General features: G+C 37.5%; 1 protein-coding gene across 2 annotated transcripts in view; it reads right to left on the bottom strand.

Moving 5' to 3' along the window:
• Positions 1-1061: 1061 nt before the first annotated feature.
• The window catches only part of GALNT7 (polypeptide N-acetylgalactosaminyltransferase 7), a 96575-nt gene continuing 75104 nt past the window's right edge, over positions 1062-22532 (bottom strand). For both annotated transcript variants that reach the window (XM_072406054.1, XM_072406053.1), the window contains exons 7-12: positions 18338-18455; positions 12930-13052; positions 9542-9760; positions 7533-7631; positions 6712-6840; positions 1062-5719 (exon numbers count right to left, since the gene is read on the bottom strand). In XM_072406054.1, the coding sequence (XP_072262155.1) occupies positions 5582-5719; positions 6712-6840; positions 7533-7631; positions 9542-9760; positions 12930-13052; positions 18338-18455 (826 nt within the window). In that variant the 3' untranslated portion in view covers positions 1062-5581. The remainder of the gene's footprint in view (positions 5720-6711; positions 6841-7532; positions 7632-9541; positions 9761-12929; positions 13053-18337; positions 18456-22532) is intronic.

Raw genomic sequence — 22532 nt, 5'->3', positions numbered from 1 at the left:
ATGAAAAAGTCTAGAGACATGGTGAACCTTATGCTGCCTGCAACATCATCCAGCATGACCAGTTGGGTAATGAGTTAGTGATGTTCTGGGAAACATATCCTTGGAGGGCCACACAGACCCCCATGTGCTAGCTAATAGTATTCTGGCTGCTGTTAGGTACTGGGATGATACTCTCAGATTTTAAGCTCCATCAGTGAGGCCAGAGTTCTTTCAGCTGCAGGACATTGCCCACCTCATGTGGCCAGATCATATAGCCAGTTCCTGGATGGATTCCAGTGACTGCCCCACTTCACCTAGACCTGAATCCAATAGAGACCTTTTGGGTCATTAACCTTCACCAACTAGTGCTACACACTGGCTAGGAGCTCACCGATTCCCTGATCTAGGTATGGAAGGTGATCCCCCAAAGCACCATCCACAGCATTATTAGAAGCATGCCCAGATATTGCTGGTAGTGCATGCAGGTTCATGAGGACCATCCACATTACTGAGCCACATTATGAGTTGTGATGGAATTCATGCAAGTATATTCTGTAATTTTAGTTTTTTTACTTTTTTTTCAGTGTATTTTAATCCAGCCCTCAGTGAGGTAATGATTTTGATTTTCAATGACTGTTCTTACATCATTTTGTTCTCAATGAATTATACAATGTATAAATAATAAGGATGTTCAATGTGAATTCAGTCAACAAGTTCAGATATGTGATTTCAGGGTTCCCTTAGTGTTTTGAGCAGTGTATGTTTGTTGGGAAGGATTAGTTAACAAATCTCTAATTTTTTAGGCCCAATATATTGTATTATTATGCTTCCAACAGACAATATATCTATTTATCTATATAAAAAAACTGTATCTATATATACATACATCATGAAGGCTGTTAAAAAAATGGGAATTGCAGGATCCTGTTTAAAATAAGTACCTGAAATGACTTTTTAGCAGCATAGAGAAATGTTTGAATAGGGGGGAATTTGGGACAAAGGCAGGTAGGATAATGATTGTAATGTTGCTTTAACCTATACTTCAAGGTGTCACTACTCAGAAAAGAAAGAGAACAAGAACAATAAATTAAAATATTTATTCTCGCACCTAGAAAAACAAGCAACCCCAAATTAACAAGAACATCCCCAATATTACCATAGTAAAATGTATCTGTACAATTTCTACAGAAACATACAGTGTATCAAAATCTGCATAAATCAAACTAAAAAATGAGTAGAAATGCATAGTGGTGGGATCATTTTACAAAGCGAAGCATGAGAAAGGTTTTTAGAAAACAGAAACAATACAGATCCACTCACTATGTGTTAATGATGAGATGATTAGATGATGTCTCAGTCTACATATTGAAATTCACAGATTTAATTGCACAAAATACCCCTGTTAAATATACACAACCCGCACAATATGTGCCACCTTCCAGAAGAATGCATAGTGCATGATACAAAGATCTCAAAGCGAAACGTGAAGTTAATTTGTATACCCCTAATTTTTTTTTTATACTTTTAAATATTGTAGATTACAAAGAATATATTGCAATGTACGAATCCTTGTGAACAAGGTTAGCGGTGTTCAACCTTCTTCATGTGTACTCCTCCCATGACTATAATCAAGAAATAGTAAGATGGCATCCAGAAAGTCTGCAATGTCAACATAAAGCCCAACTGAATGCTCCTCAAGCAGAGCTGCCCCATCTTTCTTTATAGTGTGCAAAAACATCCACCCTGCACCCTGTCTCTCAAAGGCTGGGGTAAGAAGTAGTAGGTGCACAGCAATGGAGGAACGGCTAGTCCTAATTGCCATTGATGCAGAAAGCAATAGATGTTTTAGGTCTGCATAGAACCCCTTCATCAAGATGACAAATGATTTTATGTTTTTTTTTGTTACATAAAAGAATTATATGGCAATATCAAGTTGTAGAACAAAACTGTTTTTTCTGAAAATGCACTCAAAGAATAATAGATTTTGTTGTGGTAACAACCTATAGTGAGCCAGCATATAGGGGGCTGGACCGTACAAACTGGAGAATACCAAGAAAGAGCATGTCTGGAGGATTTCCCTAAACCAATCAATCAAAATTTACATTTCACTTAAACTAATAAACAGGAAATCTGATTGGTAGCTATGGGTAAAACATTAAAACCATCTGTGAATATTGTGTGAATCCCCCTTCTGCTTCTCAAAAAGCTTTACCCATTGGGGCACAGACCCCCAAAAAGCTGTTCAAGGTGTCCTGTGGTATCTGTCCTCAAGATATTAGCAAAAGGTCCTTTAACGTACACTAACCTAACAGGCCTGCGTTCTTCTCATATTGCATCCTGCTAAGATCTGTTCACCAGAACTGCATATGCAGAAAACATGGATGTCCTGTGTTCTCTGTCCCCTTTCCTATATGGACTGCGTTGCATTATTCAGCAATGTGTTCTACAGTACTCTCTCTGTGGTCGGAGCAGACAAAATAAGCTCTGCTCTCCTCCATATGCATCAAACAGCCTTCCTTGGCTGGCCATGACTCTTTCACTATTTGTTCTTTATTTGACAATTTTTTGTAAGTACTAACAACTGCATACCAGTAATACCCCACAAGATCTGCTTTTTTGGAGGTTCTCTGACCTGGTCATACTCATCACAATTTAGCCCTGGTAAAAAAAATGTGTGCCATTTTCCTGCTTCCTACCCACCACATGTGGCCTAATATGCTCATTCATTGACAAGGGCTATTGTAACTAGTTAAACGTTACTCACGTCATCAGTTTTAATATTTCATCTGATCAGTGTATATAAAAATATAGAGATAGTAAGAGCAACAATCACTCATCTTATGAATGTCTAACATTTTAGTTTTATAGCATCAAATAAACTATTTCTGTGAGTCTCTTGATAAATCCAACTAGCACTATATACAGTTATGTTATACTGGGAGTACACATACCAAAAGGTCAATAAAGTGTTTTGGAATTAATATGATCCTTAATTTCAGGTCTCAATGAACTACCAATTGGTGCACATTTGTGGACATCTTTTCTTGGACCCAGTAATTTTATTGGTAGATCAACATGCAACATTTGAATGACAATGGCCCAGTCCAGAATTGGGAGGCGGCAGCAATGCACAGTATGAATTAGGTACCAATGGCCACCCAAAAGGGAGCATATTACTGTTTTACCTGTTTCTATATTTTGTGATGTGGACCTCTTTGGTTTTGTCCAATATATTTATGACTACATACATATTGCTTTAGTCAACCCTCTCTAGGTAAAGGGGTTAAGGCAGTAGTCTTTAGTACTGTGATTATTCATGAATTCAAAATTTAGATATCCAATGGATCTCTTTCCTTGCAATATCCTCTCTGAACGTTGAATAATGAAAATTCACCTGCAGCATTACTGTTTTTATCTATATAAAACTCTTTCCCAACTATTAAATGAATCAATATTTTTAATACATGGAAGTGCTGAGACATACAAGATTGGCTGCCTGAAAACCACCCCACTACATACACCTTGTAATCCAGATCACATAGAAGTTTTCACATAAAACAAACATCATATGCAGGCAATCGTGAATGTACGTTTGGTTTTCTATATTTATATCTTGAGCCCCAATAAATAAATACACAAAAGAAGACACAACAACTTGTCATGAAAGTCTAATCTAATGTTCTGTACCCATGTACGCTTCCCAGTCAGCAGGGTGTAATAAATATTGCTATTCCTTCTCATTCACCAAGTATAGGGATTAGATTCAATTCTATTATAATAGTACAGTACCAACTGTCAAAAGATATGGCTGCCAATTCATCTGATATGTACAACGGCTTATTATTTCACATCACTTTTCTCTCAATGCCTTACATGTTCTTTTTTTCTAGTGTAATGTTACAAAAGACAGATCTGAATTCATTTATTTAGCTCCTACTTTTGTGTCTGTCTTTGCAGTGTGTTTTGCTGAATATTCTGATCCAGCATCTTGCACATGACCTTTGTCAATTTGCCACTTTGCGATGCAGATGTTACATACGATTAAATGTTTATTTTTGGCCTCATAACTAAACTCAATTGGCAAGGTGTTAGTTGTGTAACATGAATGTGACTGGGTGAGAATGTGAAATATGTATTTACTATCACACATATAAACTGATTATTGCAGTGTGTTGAACCCCTTGATATGGCTGTAATTAATTATTTTCTTTTCTTGCAGGCTTGATGTAGTTTGAGGTCATAGGTAATAGATTGGTCAGAGAATTAGTTATATATTAATGATTGGTGGGGTCTTTCATTCAGGAAAATGCAGGCACAACACAATCATGACAACACAGCCTAAACCCCCTTACCATGTTTTACGGAACACCTGCATAGTTCTTACAGATAAATATGGCATTTATATATCATGGCCTTGTTATGGATACTGGAGGTCATCTTTTAATGACAGAAATATTATTATCTGAAACTGGCCCCTTAAAATAGCAAACTAATTGACTTTACTGAACTTTCAAAGATATAAATGGAGCACAGGCACCATTTTATTAAGAATTGGTTAATGTACAGGATTGTTGTTCCTCTGAAAGCCTTGATACTGAATGTGTTCTTTTTAGCTGATGATGACACAAGAAGGATGTCATGTTAAACTATACCCAATGCATTTCTATCATATTATTCAGGAACTGCCATAGAGCAGGCCTTGCAGATATAACTTAGTCCAATGTATTTCATACACACATAACTTTACCTGAGATCTGCAGATATAAAGAAAGGATCAGATATGACAATATTCTATGACACCTCATGGGGACTTTATATTGTGCCAGATCTTCTGCTGTCTGTAATGTATTTAGTACTACAGGACACAACTCCTATATACGACTTCAAGTTTGAGGATCACCAGCTATACCCAAGAAATATTCCAAGCTATAGTATTTAGAGTGTATCGTTCTGCTCTATTGTGGGAGCTGTAGCCTGGAACACTTCATGTGCACCCAGCAGCAAAGAGTTTCACCAATAAATCTCTATTCACCTCTTCAGACACCCACCAACAAACTCACTTTTTTTGGATTCCACCTCTTTTATAGTTAGCATACAGTTTTAAAAAAATATAAAAGAAATGGAAGAGGCACTAAGATTTTCCCAATTTTACCATCCAAAACAGCAGCACACACAAAGGCCACCATTACTAAAACAAACTGTGGCAGTGCTTTGAAAACAAAAACAAAAAAAGGGTGAAAAGTACATGGAGAGCTAGTTAAATCACCAAGACACAGACATGTCTTACTAATCAAATGATTTTTCAAGTGTGTGTTAAAAACTACCTTCCAACCCCTGAGTAGAATCCCGAGAAATAGAGTCTTTAGCTTTGTTCCTACAAACAGAGCTAGAAGCACTTTAACAAACATTATCTTGAACCAAGATGATGTAAACGTGTAAAAAGTTTAAAGGTAAAAGCAGTCTTGTAAACATTAACTGCAGGATGACCTAGTGTTCATTTGGTAGGTCTCCGTTATCCTTCATTGACTGTACAGAGTTACTCATTGCAGCAGATTTCAGGCTGTCTTCAGCCAATGCGATCTCCGTGTGCTGACCTTCCTCTTTATACACTTAGGATGTTGTTCATCTCCCACTTTTGTGATGATTTGCTGGAGTCACAGTCTGACAAGAACACTTGGTGAAGAACCTCAGAGCGATCCAGGCATTTTCCGGTAGGAATATGAGTAAATCTGTTTAAGTTCTACAGGAGAGAAAAGAGACATTAAAACAAATCCCAAATATTTTCTACTTTATATAACAAAAAAAGAAAAAAAAAATTTCTAACAGACCATTCCTTGGCAGGACTGGACAGAGGGATCCCAACTTTAAAATCTAAACCCACCTCCATTAATATAAAGGACAAACTGGGTTAAATGTACCAGGGTTTATACAGATTTTTTTTTTTATGGAATGACAATACTATCTCTTCTGTGTGTATATATATATATATATATATATATATATATTTCCTATATATTCTTGGATAGATACAAATCACTCAATCACCCTATCAAGTTACATATGTACCCCGTTTATTACATCCTTGTAGGTGGCCATGTACTCCTCCATACCCAGGAGTATAAGGTATTTTTAGAAGGCTCTGATGGAGAAGGGGAGTATCAGTGGCTGGTTGATATTGCGGTTTTGCTTTGTACTAAAGAACCTGGGACTTAGCCCTGAATGGGAAAAACAATACTAACTAACTAACTTTTCCAAAACCTAACAAATTTTTTTGGAAGATCTAGTTGTTTGCTTAAAAGAAAAATAATAAACTACAAAGTTCCATTGCTGAGCCCCTTCTGAAATAGCTGGGTGCCTGGCTGTCACTGCAAATCACTGTCCCCACACAAACACTAACAGAACTCCTGTACACTTGTTTCAGATCAATGCATTTAAGTACGGGAGACTTTTTTAATCCTTTGTGGTACCTTCATGGACCAATAGGCTGCCTTAACACAAACCACTTTAACGCAAGCAGAATAGCACATTAATGCCCCACGACAGATTACTAAAGTGAGAATTAGTCCTAATTGTTTTTGTTCCACAGAAAGAGGTGTATTGAAGTCATTTTATGAGGTTTATGAGATTTTATTGCTGTTAATGCTTAAAGCTTAATATACACTGGTGTGAATTGTGATCCAAAGACTATACTGAAATAATATGAAAACTTGTAAAGAACACTTTTGGACATACCTTGAAGTATTGCCACTCTTTGTATTCATTTAAATTACAGTGCGTAATCATGACTTTTGTTCCATCCTGACCTTTAGTAAGACATTGATCATACTGCATCAATTGATTTGCTTCATTAATTCGGAAAAGCTGGTGAAATAAAATCATTGGCTTATTAACAGAAATTAATAAACATGTCACTGAACCACAAATTGCTAAAAAGTGCTTTAAAGATTTATATGCCATTATATTTAATCATATTATATGTAAGAGAAAAAAATGCAGGAAAACATTAAAGTTCAACATAGAGCTCAGCCCACTTGGGACACTGGGACCCTGGTTGGCCCATAGAACCCCGCACTGTCTAGCGTGCCCACTAGATCAACTGGTGGGTTGTAAATTATTCATCAATATTGATAAACCCAGTCTCATCAATTCTCCAGCTTATTAGTAATCCCAGTCTCATCAATTCTCCAGCTTATTAGTAATCCCAGTCTCATCAATTCTCCAGCTTATTAGTAATCCCAGTCTCATCAATTCTCCAGCTCATTAGTAATAAGTCCTTGTTTTGTTTACTGCTGTCACAACCAAGCTATCTGAAAGCATCCCAGTTACCTTTCTGTTCTTTGAATATGCCCCATGGATTGTATATACCTCATAGTAACAAGACACTCCTTATATGTGTTTATATATGCCAGTTTATCTGTCAAAGTTTTTTTTCTATGAATACTTAAAATACATGTAGAACTAATAACCAACTGTAATTTACTGTTTCAAGAAATATTGTGGATACAGTGATTGCCTTCGGCAGATATAACCTTTTAAAATAAAAGTGAACTCACCTGGTTTCCACCCATTCTGTGGCAGGCTCCGATTTCCACATTTCCTCCATTGGTGTGACCCATACTATCTATGCAGTAACTAGTATCCAAACCTCGTATCTAAGAAAATATATACATACGTTTATTATATTTATATATATATATATATATATATATATATATCCCATGTTTAATAAATCAGGTCCAATGTATGAAATGTGTGTTGTAGGTATACACAGTAGCAGTACAGGAATATATTGATTAGGAGAATACTACATTATGATGTTATTATACTACAATGCTGGACTTTAAGTCTGCTTCAGATAAAGATCAATGGGCCTCGGATTTGTCTATTATCTATTTTACAATGATATATCGCGGCATACCCTGTCAATATCCATTTGGTAGAACATGTATAGCTGATGGCTAGAATACTTTAGAAAGAACATCTGGAACACGATATAGACAGTTTGCAGCAGAAATGTTCCACTAGAGGTCAGAGCTAGAAAGGTCTGTAGCAAGAATAATGGAAAAGACTAAAAGCATGTCACAGAGTGGTTTGCTGAAAACCATCAAATACATTGAGCAAGGATAGTGCCTTCTATGTAACGGGAATGTTTATTCATCACTTCTACATGTGGCAAATGAATGTGTAAAGTGCCTGCTGCCTTTAAAGGCCAACCCCAACCAAAACCCTTGTTTGTTTTTTTTTATTTATTTGGTAGGAGTTGGAAGGGGGTAGGGGTCTGTGAGCTTTTATTGAAAACTGCAAATTATTAACACAAAGTTGGAAAATCAAAATGGTCTATAAGGTACCTAAAAGCTGTAACAAATAACTGTACCCTTTACTGAAAACCCCAAAATTCCACCTACTTCCCGTGACTACCACATTGTTTCCACTGTAATGCAGGGATACTGGGAAATATAGTCTGGCTTTTATTGTCTTCCCTACTTTTAGTGTCACATGATCACATCTGATTGACCTTCCCACTGAAAGAATTCTCAGATGGGAGGGAATGCAGTGTGCAATCACATTTTATTTATAAAGCAGAAATTCTATCAACCACTTTTCTTCTATACACTGTTGTATTTGCAAAATCTAAACTTTAATTAGAATTTGCCTTGTACAATTGGGGGGTAGATGGATTCTTAAGGTTTCAGCTCTTTTAAGCTTTTAAGGACAATTACACCTAAAACATGTAAATCTTATTCACAATTATTTATAAAAAAGTTCCCACACCTCCAGAGAAACTTTTATGTGACCCTGCTGTGTAGTTTTCTGTTTCACCTTACCTAACATCATAGGCAAAGGGTAAAGATAGTTGGTAGTTGTTTGGAAGGAAGCCAGCTCTGCATTGGAGCGCTATTGTTGCCCGCATTATGACTTTATATAGATCTTCTGTTCTGAATCTCTTCTGGAAAAGTTTTTCTCTTCACAAAAGTGTTATAAGAACATATTTACCATAATACACTACTGTCAATTAGGGAAAGCTTACTAACAAAAACCTGTCTCCTTGATTTAGACCAAACACTCTTCACCCAGGACAGCCTGTTCTTCTAAGATAGCAATGCTAGGTATATAAGTTCAAAAAGAAGAGCAGCATTTCAATTAAAAAAAAAACAACCTTCAGCTAACTTGTCCAATCAAGATATGACATAGATTTTTGAGATCCATAAAATATGCAGGACAATCTTTACATGACTTTTATTTGGGAAGTCTAAAGATATGATTGTAATAAAATGGTCTGATTTCCTAAATCAGAATATATTTTGAGTGTGAATACCATCTTGGCCCAAGGAATAAAGTCTGGGTATGTTTTTACAATTGAAAAGGGCTGGGGGTGGTCTCTACATTTATTATCTCAACATGTAAGATATCCAGCTATGAAAATGAATCATTAGAAGCTTTTTCATACACAGAACAGCAGGTGGAGGCTGCTGATGCTTTCATATTGATGTGTGCAGAGTGGGAATGTTTGGTACTATTGCTGGATACCGCAGTAAGAACCACCCAATAAATCTGGACTCACCTCTCCCCATTCTACATTTTTCGGTGGTAGAGGATAGTGCTCAGGGATGTCATATGCTATTTCTTCCATAAACCATTTGAAACTTTTACAGTTATGGTCCTCTCTGAACTTCCTCAGTTCGGTGATGTCTCCAAAGGGCAGGGCTTTTGTTTCTGGACGACTGGCATAGAAGTAGTCCCTGTATTCGTCCCACCAGACTTCCACAACTCTGACATAGTTCTGTAATAGAACAGACATTATTTAGATTATTTCTCAGCAATCTGTACCACATACAAGGACAGCAAAGGACTAGAAAACTGAATTGATCTAGTTATGTACCATTCTACACTTATACCCCAAGAAGAAATTTAGCCTTTCAACACAGATAAGGTCATTTGCCTTATCCAAGTTACACAGGGCCTAATATATCATTGGGCTGCACTCAAAATCTCCATTTTCTGTGAATGCAGCTATTGAAAGTAGCTCTTGTGTCACTGATGTAGCTGAGATTGCCTGTACCTGTGCACCTAATCATATAAATCTAAGACCTATTTTGCTTTTTATTTTCCTCTAACAGATTCACAGATTGCTCATCATTAACATCTTGTGAACTATAGTTTCCTTCATATGGTTTCTATCTCATTGCAGGTATCCTTTAAAATGTATTCTCATATTATATTGTTTTTCCTACTTTGGGTGTCAGTGACATTTTATTGATGCTCCCACCAGTTTAATCCCGAAATTCAGAAAGGAAAATAGATGTGGTGCAGTGTATGAGAACATTTAGCACAGGTATTGAACAGGTATTTTGTTTGGTATTGTGCTTGCATATGACGTTTGTATTAATTTACCAACCTGATTGTTCTTACATTTTGCCTTATTCAACTTTAGGTTTAGTTTGGTTTTAAGACACTGCAAGAAACTAATTAATATTAAAATTAAATACAACAAATTCTGAAACTAGAGCAGCTTTCACCAATAACTTTTTTTGTTTATTACTCTGATATTATAATTGGTGCTGCTGAGGTCATTACAATGAAAACAGTTTGCATTTAAATTGATGTCCCTTTTCCTTGATGCAGTATTAGATATTAGTTTGGCTATACTGACTGACAGCTAAGCTTTTATAATAGTGTTCTCCTATTGGGAAATGGGAGAAAGGAAGCGGGGGGGGGGGGTAAGTCTTTGTGGCCATACTATATTATAACTCTAGCCGTGTGTTTAAAACACTGCCGGACAGCTAACCAGGCATGACTGATGCAGCAACATCATTATTTGGTATACCCACATTTTAAAGTATGATATTTATAAGTAAGTAAATAAGCCACTTAAAATCCATTTCCCTGCTATTGATACGACATTCTTTTCACCTTTCTGGTGGGGTCTCCTACCTGTCTTCTGTTCTAGTGTTGGTCGAATATCTCACTATTCGATTCGACAGCTATTCGATCGAATAGTGGGATATTGTTCGGGTGATCGAATGCCGAATTCGAACACCATTAAAGTCAATGGTGGGAACATTCGGGTTATTTTTAGGGACTGTGAAGAACTGCAAGAGCAATCAGGGGAGCGGAGCTGATAGCTCCGCCTCACCTGATTGCTCTTGCAGCCCTTTATTAGTTGTATGTGTTTTTGGATAGAGTTTCTCTATCCAAGAACACAGGAGTCCTGTGTTCCTGGATGGAGAAACTCTATCCAGGAATAGGGATAGTGCTCCCTGATTGGCTGAGGAAAGCTTTCCTAAGCCAATCAGAGAGCACTAGAGGTTTTGAATGGGGAGACTTGTCCCCATTTAACCTCTAGTGCCGGGGATCTTCTCAATGAGAACAGTGTGAGATCCATGGGGACCCACACACAACTATAAAAAAGCAACAGAGTTTAACTCACCCACTCTAAAACTAAAAAGAGAAGATTTTGCCTTTATACTCCAAAGCCTAAACCCAACCAAGTTTCTAGACTGAACATACAAAAATGCTGCCTGGTTTTACAGACAAGGTTCTTTACAACCCATACCATAATGTAATAGTCATTTCTGAATACACAAAATAGGCTGGTTGCTGAGTTCATCCACAAAACTGCTGCTGTTACTATAAATGACAAAGTAGTAAACCTGTTCTGTTTAAATAGTGTGAACAAAGCTTGTTAAGAGCAGCATATCTCTCTGACATAGAATTTGTTATATCAAGAGAAAAAAAAGTCTGACTTTAAGAGGAAAGAAGTTTGGGAAGAATGTAAGAGGTTTGAATTTTTTTCAAATATATGAAGCATGCAGCTCAGCCAGTATAAGCAAGCATCAAGCACAATTACCTGTGTTATATTCTCACTGGAACGACAAGTTATGGCAGGATAACTGTCTCAGGCTGAGGCTTTTATAGGAAATGAATGTGGATTAAAAGGGATGCTCAATTATCCTGCCACAACCTGTCATACCTCTGAGAACTATTTCAACTTTACTAAACAAACAAAGTAGAAGCTGCACAATCCAGTAAACATCGGAACACAAACCCACATCAGGGGGTGATGAAGAACATGCACAGATCTTTGATAAATGAGAATTCATACATTAGTTTATGAAATGCCAGACATAATAGGTTTTCTGTATGTTTAAAGTAGTAAGATTTTTGCCAATTCTATTAGTTTGGAGTAAAAAGCAGGTACCCAAATTGATTTTAAAGTATGTGCTTTAAAATGCAAGGTATGTCTATAGTAACCCCTACCTCCCCCATAAGAAATGCTAAGTAAAATCAAATTATTACTCACTTTATAACCCAGCTTTCAGTGAGCTTCTAGACGAGAGCTCTGGGGTCTCTGGACCTTCTCCTGCTATCCTGGGAAAGCAGAGGTACCAAAACCTTACAAGAAGTCACTCCATCACAGTGTCAGTGTGACTTCTCATAGGATCCTTGGGGAAGGAGCATTGCCATCATTGACATCTACAGAAAAAAGCTGAAAGCCAGGGTGTATGGGGAATATACTTTTCTTTTTCTTTTAATGTTTTATTTATTTATCTTTGTTTACCTCAGCATTTTATAATAAGGGCGAGGAGCTACAAATAAAAGCAGACCTTGCAAGCCCACTTTAAACACCTGAGGTTATAGCTTAATGTCTAGCATTGTCCGAACACAGCAGAAATGTTTATTTTTGTATTCATTTAAATGCATTAAAATGATAGATTTTTCCTCAGTTTACTGTTTTGTGACATTAAATTCGTATATCTTGTTGATTTCATAAAAGAAAAGCAGTATGAACCCATTTTTCACACCACCGTGTTTAGTAATCCCTGACCTTAGCACTGGGTATATCTATGGTAAGCCAGACCAAAACCTAACTACTGTAGTCTCATGTTGTATACCACATAAAAAGATTTGTAACACAAAGTGGTTAGGAACAAACTCAATAAAGAACTAACCTTTAGTGTTGGTGATGATCCCACATAGACAGGGGGAGGGTTTCCTTGCCACCCCTGTAAGCGATAAATGTGTCCCACGCGTGAACAAGGTGTAAACAACAACTTTCCTCCGCACTGCCAGAGCTAGAAGAAAAATATATGTTTTGTTCAGTACGGGACAAGATACAAAACAGATCATATACTACATCTTATCAGCATTGCCACTGATTACATGAAGCATTGCATTTGTGAACCTGCATCTTTCCCTCAGTCCATTATATCTGACAATCATACATGGACCCAATTTGTGCATGTTTTTTTATAGGGTCTTTTTTTTTGGGGGGGGGTTACAGTATGGATCTTTCATTAAAAAGCTAAAGCCCTGTACTGATGTCAGAAAGACGTCAGATGATTGAACCTTCAAAAGAAGGTTTTTCTTTTATCATTTCCAGTGACATCAATGATCGAGTGCTGTACACACAATGCCATTCAGTTCTATGGAGAGGGGAGGAGGGGGGATTAGCAAGCGGCACCCTACTGTGTCTCCTCCATAGCAGTGGTTGTTCCCAATCAGTCGTTCATTAATACACTATGAAAATATGGGAGTTAATTTAGGTCTTTTCTACCCACAACTATTATGTGTATGAGATACCCTTGACTTCACTGGCCAGGTGCTCTCAAATTGGACAATGAGCAAACAGGGTGGAAAAGTCACCTGCGTAATTACACCATCTTGACGTGGTTTTCATTTGTCCCATAAAAGTTTTGGAAGTTCATCAGAAGTGTCAAAAATAAAGCCAGTTCTTATTGGGCTATGTATATGTACAATGAAATTCTCCGAGTCTGGTAGCATTGGTTTGCTCCATAAATGCCAGCTTTAGAGGCAAATATATAGGTATATTATTATTAATAATAATAAACAGGATTTATATAGTGCCAACATATATATGTGTATATATATATATATATATATATTAGGCACCGTTGTATATCAATAATTAGGTGAAAGTTTTTTTTTTTAGAACAGAAAAATAGATTACAAAAATATATATATATATATATATATATATAATATCCTACAGGCAGGTATTCACTCCTATACAGGGGTCTTCATTGATCATACAGTGAAGGTGTGGATTACAAAAACTGATTTTCACCCTCATTAGAATAAACTGAAACACTTCTATGTCAGATCTCCTCACACTTTTAATGTGCTGATAGAGAACAGACAATGGAACAGCTTGTGGTTATTTGCACACAGGAAAGGCTGCTCTTGTTAATTGTCAGTTTCTAGATTGTTTTCATTTAGTTTAACCAACATAAATGCAAATAATTAATTGCGCTTTAAAACCAGGCTGACTATTCTCCTTATCAGTGATTGGAACTCAAATTCCTAGTGGGAAAACATAATGAAGGACAATACTGCTAACACAAATGGAAACCTCACTTGCATAGTTAGTACACATTGTCCCCTTCACAGCTTGAGATTTGTCACCAATTCACAGTGAGGTTGGCTACATAAACATAGGCAACAAAAGGTGACATAGACATTAGATAATACGCTCTCTAACCTGATCAAAAACAGATCATACCATTCCTAATGTTTATAGAAGAGATCAGGCTTTTTGCAAATGCTCTTTCAGATTGCTACCATTTCACCCCTTCCTCAAATAATTCTTTACTAGAGGTGCCTATAGCATATTGCACATATTCCACTGACCCCTAAGTCACAGCATGGTGGCTTAGGGGTCAGCACACTGGCCTTTGCAGTGCTAGGTCCCAGGTTTGATTCTCGGCCAGAACACTATCTGCATGGAGTTTGCAGGTTCTCCCCGTTTGGGTGGGTTTCCTTTGGGTACTCTGGTTTACTCCCACATTCCAAAAACATGCAGTTAGGTTAATTGGTTCCTTCCCAAAATTGACCTTAGACTGTGATAATGACATATCACTATGGTACGGAAATTACAGGGTCAGCCCCTTTAAGAGACAGCTAGTGACATGACTTTGGATTTTGTAAAGCACTGCACATTATGTTGGTATATGTATGTAGTAGTATGTTGCTATATAAATACTGTGTAGTAATAATAACAATAATATCCAACTGCACTCTAATGTCTATGGCAGATTATAAAGCAGCAATCTACGACTGTGTACTGTAAAAACATATTTCGGGTACCTTTACTGACTTCTCCTTCTAAATATGTTAGCTGCCAGGTAGACAAGTTCATCCACTCACTTCAATACTTTGGATTCTCAAGTCAGAAAATAGAATCTATGTTCAGTGTCAGTGATTAGGAGGATACTAAATATACATACAATAAGAGAACCACTTTTCCAAGTTAAGTAAGTAATGGCAGCTATAACACATTGCGGTCCTAACATGTAGTATGTTATTCTAGGTCCTTAGCCACTCCACAAGATACACCAGGCTCTCATATACTGACGTGGCACACAGTGCTTGCCTCCCACTTCCTAGATGTCAGTAGTACTGGCGACACCATCTTGTCCCGTCCTGTAAAGTTTAAGGTGTTGAGTACAGTGGATTAGCTGAAATTTTCTTCTAGTTCTAAGATTTTGGATATAAACTTCAGTGATGGGTTGAGGGATAGGTTAGGTTCTGTGTAGGGGTTAAGTTTAGGGGTTAGGTTAAAAGAAAAAAAGGTTTTGAGAGAATATATAAGCCCATAATGTTGACTAGAACGTCTTAAAAAATATGAAGCATTGTTAGCATTCTAATACTTTGCCTTGTCTTAGACACAGAAATGACAAAATGATGTTAGGGGTTTCTGATTCAAGGTAAGGAAAAGTTCTTAAGCCAGAGACCGTCAGATAACTAATATTTTCAGAAGGAGGTCAATATTTGCAGCCAATTTATTGCACCTAAAATGACCATGTGCAAACTTCTGATGCCAAAAAACACCATATCAGCTCATATATGCCAATTCCAGCTGTGAAGGGATATCAGCACTGCTGGTGTCTTGGCCAAAATACAGATGGTAATTGAATATATTTTTGTTGGTAAAGTGTATAGGCGTTGAGGTTTATACAATTTTACATACATATGGCCTGTAATTCTCCCTGTCAGAGCTGTACTTATTTAGGGAGAATAGTAAAGTGTATAGACAATGAGATTTTAATATAAACTTGTACATGTATATGGCCTAGAATTCTCCCTGTCGGGGCTGTACTTATTTAAGGTGAATAGTAAAGAGTATGGACATTGAGATTTTAATATAAACTCGTACATGTATATGGCCTGGAATTCTCACTGTCAGAGCTGTACTTATTTAGGGAGAGTTAGCTGGGTTTCGCTATATGCCAGGAGTATTCCCAGCAATGTGTTTGCCATGTGTTTGTGGTACACGATATCAGTTGCTCAGGCTGTGAACACATAGGCAGAGCCATTCCCAGCTGCCATGTGAATTAAAGAAGACAGAAAGACAAAAGCACCAAGTAGTTTTAGTGAGCTGCATGATTTAGGTGCTGGGAGAGATTTGTCCTGCTCTTTCTTTTCAGCAGACCAGCTTTCTGCTCTATTCCTCTCTCTTCTCTGGCTCTGCTTGGTGTCAGATAACAGCACAGCCCTGTTAAACTGTGTGCTTAGAAGAGATTAGAGCTGCAATAGCGGACTAGCTATACCAGTAGAGGGGAAGCATGCGGTTATCACTGTGTGCCCCTTCCCCCAGCCAAACTGAGTTCCTTGCATACTTCTGCTGATACCTCCCAACTCACCAGCCCCCTGTGACTGTCTGGAGTGCTATTTCACAGAATGACTAATGCAACCTCAAGGGCTCTTTGAAAAAAAAAATCTAATGTTTTTATACAACTGGAAAAAACAGGAGTTAAAATGCAATATAAATCTATTTTATAGTATATTGTTGACCAGTAAGGGGTGAGAACGGGGAGGCATTGTTTTGCTTGGTAATGGTTCACTCAGTGTGCTTTTCAATCACGTACACTATTAAGCTACGTACACACTTCCAATTATTATCGTTGGTAAACGAACGACCCTGCACGATATCTGCGAACGATCGTATGGCACCGATCCTGTACCTACAGATAACGACACGATCGTTCGCAGATATTGTACACACGATAGATGCGATCGTTTGAACGATACAGGAAGTGACGTGCACCACAGGAAGTGAGCGAACGTTCGTTCACCGCGCATGCTCAGACCATGGACGATCAATGAACGACCGTACACACGATAGATGGTCAACGATCGTCGTCCAATCCGATCCGCCGGTCCGGTCGTTCATTTCCAACGACTATCCTCGTTCAACGGTTACTTTTTTTACAAACGATTTTTGCCAAATCGATCGTTCGTCGTTCATTTCCAACGATAAAAATTGGAAGTGTGTACGCAGCTTTAGACATGGAGTAGGGAAGGCTGAATTTTGACTGGGACAGTCGCTTTTCAGGTAGAGTGTACCTAATGTGAACACTCCCTAACATGTATACTATTGTGTAAAATGTATCATTTGTTATTACATTGCTTAAGTGATATTTCTTAGACTTAGGGCTTGTACATCAGCCAAAAACTCTGCAGAGACAACTTTACAGGATGCCACTCCACACTATGGCCTTGTACTGTCCAGTGGATAGAAATAGCCACTTAATACTACAAATAGGCCCTTTTCATCTTCTCATCTATTTGATATTTTATCCAATTAATAAAATCACTTGTTAACCCAAGACGTTTACAAAAATACTATAATTCTCATCTGCCAAAGCTACTATTTCCAAGCTGTATGATGTAAAAAAATAGAGAACATCTCCTGCCTTTTTTGTCTCACTGCCCACTGCTCTGCCCTAGTCAATAGAAATATGAATGAGCATGCCTGATCATTGTTCAGTAGATATTTTGATTCAGCATTTATTGTGTGTTACTTCCACCACCTCCTAGATTGTAAGCTCTTCGGGACAGGGTCGTCTCTTCCTGTATCTGTCTGTCGTTTGCAACCCTTATTTAATGTACACAGCTACTTAACATGGCGCTGTTTATTATTAATAATAATAATAATAATAATAATAATAATAACAATAATAATAGTGACCTTGTGTTTCAAGGATTTTGTTATGCAATGCAAACCCCAAGTATTTTTTGCACAGTAAATTATAACAAGAGGATTTCATTACATGATAATAATGTTATATGACTACAGTAAATCAAAGTATTTGTTCCTATGGGTGTCTACTCTCTAATAATGCCAGTATTAAAGACATATGACTGAGGTAGGGACAATAGATTGTGAGCTTCTCTGAGGAACAGCTAGTGGCATGACTATAAACTTTGTACAGCACTGCGTAATATGATGGTGCTATATAAATACTGCATGTAATAATAATAGTCTTACTAAATATGCCTAGGAGAAGATTGCAATAACAAGTGTGACAAAGGAGTGAGTGCTCCTGATCTACATTACCTTGTAGGAAATTTCAAAATTCTCTCCACCCCAGATCTGGAGACCTGGATCATACAGACCCAGCTCAAAGAAGTATTCTCTCTCAATGGCAAATAATCCTCCAGCCATGGCAGGGGACCTACAAAATGATTGCAGTGAAATGGTTTGTCAGTATTGGCACAGTACAAAAAAAAAGTGAATAATATCAGGAAAACTTGTATGATCCGGACAATATGATAAACAAGGACACATGCAAGCATAGACAGCAAAGGATTCTTATCAAAGTGTAGCAGAAAGATGGAAATGAAATATAAAAGATAAAATAATCTAATAAAGAAAACCTAATTGTGTGTTGTGGAGGAAGAGAGGAGGTAGGTTCACACTGTATGGCACACATTTATCAACATAGCTTGTTGTTTTATATCGCAAATGTATATAATGTCCAGGGAAACATTTAATGAAGATTCAATTCAAACAGATTCTAGGACCAGTCATCACTGCCAATAATAAATCCCCAGACTTGAAAAGCTATAAATGTGTGTTCTTGGTGTGTATGTATTGTTTTTTTTTTTACAAATACTTGTTACAACTGTATTTGTAACAAACTTTTGTATTGCTGTTTTGTCTTTGTGTGCTGATAACAGATGCTGCCAAAAGCTTTGTTTACTGATATTTGTTTTCAATTGTAGCCCAGACAGTGTTTGTTGTTTATCAGGTCAACCTCAATAGAGGCCTTATGGCCTGACACTGAGCCGTCTGGATCTAAAATATCTAAATCCAAAAGTGCTCAGAGCGCGGCAACTCAACAAACCAATTGCAAATGAGATCAGGGAAAAATGTTCCTCCATCTCCTTCTGCTTGGTCATCTGAACTTATTTTTGTGGTCCCAGACCTGACCTAAATGGTAAAATGGGAGGTCTGCCAGAATGCTGCAGAACAGGACCCTTGTGCTCTGTGTGAAAGCAGTTGCCTCCCCTCAAATGTCAAATATACCTCTTGCTTAGTCAAAGCTAAAGTTCTCCAAACAGCAGTAGGTATGCATGTGATAGCAGAGTTGACGTGGCAGGAGGCATGCTGGACCACTGCACGGAGAACACTGCTTTTACACAAAAAGCATAAGCTCTTCTCTGAAGCATGCTGGTAGCGAAAAAGCTTTTTTAGGCCTTGTTCCCACTACAAGAAAATGCAGCTGTTGTGCATTATACCACAACACAGGCAATGCAGAGCACCTGGGTGGCTGTCCGTTGTGATGCTGACCCCATTTATTATAATGAATGGGGCAGCATACAAAAAGAGACAGAAATGCATGCACGAATGTTGTAAAAATGCACTGCAACACAAATAATAACATTAGACATTACTCTCTATGCAATGTCCAATGTCTTTGCGTATCCCGTACTAAGCAAAGTGCAGTGAACAAGTGGAAACATGGCCTTACTCATTCTGAGGCTGCTGTCTTAAAAAAATGATCTGTGAGACAATGCACAGCTTCTGTTTTAAACTGAACTATATTCAGCAGATCTAAAATGCAGTTGGGTATTACCAGCAATGGTTGATATTTGTACAAAATGCAAATTCCTCACTGGTTCTCTTTAAATTGCTTTAAGAGTGAAATTATATGCTCACAGAAAACACACACAGAGCTAAATATGATAATGGGAAGTTGGTTTCCAGCAATGACCTACAAATATAAGTGACAGTAGTTTTTATAATGCAACTGGTACAGAAAGACATGCAAATGATTTAGAAATATTATGTGGCAAAGGTTTGGTTTGACTGAGCAGTGGAAAATAACATGAATACCAAGCACAAAAAAAACCAAACCATGATGTGCATTTAAAAGACTCATTTGTCTGACTGAATGATTCTCCTTTAAAGCAAGTAGGCCATATTCTAAGACACAGACTAGGAAAATTGTTTCAGATACTGAAATGCTAGAAGCAGACATGGTATTCAAAAGGATTTTCTGTCACTTGTGTCATTTTAGATAGCAGAAATAATAGTATCTACTGAAGCCTATTGCCTTTGATTTTCTTGCTATGTAAAGTTAAGCTTTTCACTGTCATTCCACTTTAGAAATGTTAATTAAACAGAAAACTTGGTGATGTTCACTCCATTAAGCAGCTAGGCAGTTCAATGTAATGCTTTCTATAAAGTCTCTGGTTACCCAAAGGGGCACCTAGAATCTGGATTTTATAGTAGGCACCTAGTATCTAAACCTACTTTTATTGGTTTAAAGGCTTCTGTGAGCCCAAATGACACCCTGAATCCCTAATTGCTCACATATTCCTCTGTGCAGCTATGAATCACTGAATGTGTGCTGTATGTACTTCTGGGATTATCCAAACTGTAACACTTCCTTATCTTGCCCTGAGGCATCTCATAATGAAAAGCAACAATAAATGACACTGTTAGGTAAAAGGTTCATTATGGTGTACAGGCTGCTCTCCCTGACAGGTCTATTCTACTACACTGCTTAAGATGTGTGTTGTCCATACACATGTGAAAGCATCCAACTACTTTTGTAAGATTGTTGTAGAAAGGGTTGCGGTAGATGAGAGAAATAAAAGACATCTGGTAGTCCAGTTATTAAAATGTAAAAGTGCTGGGTTTGGAGGGTCCATAAGGGTCATTTGTGATCATTTACACTGGTTGTGCACATGTTGACCAGTGCAAGCTTTACTCACATGTAATCACCCTAACAAGAAACAGTTACCAAATCAGGTTCAGTGACAGTAACTCACTAATTAGTGTGGCAACTAGGGATGATAGCCTTGGAGAAAACACTTTAGATTAAACAAGTAAGGGGCATTTTAGACCTGCTACAGGCTCAACTGCTCACATGAAAGTGAATCGGAGCAGTTAGGAAATGTTTTGTGGACACCTCTGTGGTAGACCGCTGCGTGGTTCCAGAAAGCAACAAGCTTTTGGTCATGTGGTTGCTGTTTCTACTCTGAAGAAAAAACTGCAGCCACAAACACATGCAAGCCCATTTACCTGTGCTGCTGTTTTGTACTAAATTCTATGTCTGAGGAAATCCAAACATTTATTATAGCAAGTACTCTTTAGGACAACTGAATACTTAAATGTGTACCTAAACTCAGAATTTTCACTTTACATAAAAGTGTAGCCAACCCTTTTATTTAAAGTAAAATTCTGTTTGTTTGTGTTTTTTTTTTTAAGTGCAACACCTAGGTGATCAAGAATGAATGAGAGCACAGAGCCTGCCAGGATTCCTACATCACGCATCCCAGGAGGCTGTTGGCTGCTCCTTCTGCGCATGCCGGAGTATCTTGGGCATGCACAGAAGGAGCCTTTTCATTAATAGGGAAAAAAAATTGCCGATCTCACACATACATTATAGGATTGTAGGTAATTGTGATTGGGTTAGTTTTGGGTTTATTTCCACTTTTAAGACTATTGACTTGAAGGTACACGCTTATGCTGTGACAGAATTCCTGCCTTCCATTCAATGGCTGCAGTGGGAGTCAATAGCAATTAGTAAAAGGGCACCAGGTTGGCTTCTATTGATTTGTAATATGAATTGGTACATAGCTACAATATATTTTTTTCTGGATTCTGTGAGCTGTGCTATCATTTAGATTGATTGGGTTGGAAGAGCACAGACATCAGATAAATGTCTTAATATGGAACCTGCATACATTTGGCTTAATGATTTAAAAGTTAGTGTAGGGCTGGGTTTACACTACAAAAAAAAAAAAAGATGAAGTTAGTGAAAATGATAAAGAACAACAGGGTCAGGTGTCATGTTGGTACACAATACTGAGAAAATTAAGTATGGTAGGAAATAATATAATATACGGAGGAAAATCAGTGATAGATCTGAATGATTACAGAGGCACCATTGTACAGTGTGGAATACACAATGCACAGTTCTATATGGCACATGTATCATAATGGCACATGAGTTAGTAAAAAGAATAAAGCTGAAAGGGGCGAGTGTGAAATATTTCAAGGCAAATTAGTGAGTCACACATGTTAGTAGTACAACACTGTTAAGCTACCCCATGCCAGCTAAACAATACAAGTTATATCCACATAGAGAAAATGAGCCACAAGTTAACAGTCCATGAGTGGTAAAGAGATGCAGCAATGAGCGCTAGGTCAGTTTACTTCAGGCTACTTTGTCAGTAATAGAATATACCTCAGTCCCATTTAGTTTGAAATCTTTTACTAGAAAAAGTACACACCAAGT

The sequence above is a fragment of the Pyxicephalus adspersus genome, chromosome 3 (genome assembly GCF_032062135.1).
Source record: "Pyxicephalus adspersus chromosome 3, UCB_Pads_2.0, whole genome shotgun sequence".
Lineage (NCBI taxonomy): Eukaryota > Metazoa > Chordata > Amphibia > Anura > Pyxicephalidae > Pyxicephalus > Pyxicephalus adspersus.
Note: the sequence above shows the minus strand (reverse complement) of the source record. Positions and strands in the feature narration are given on the sequence as shown.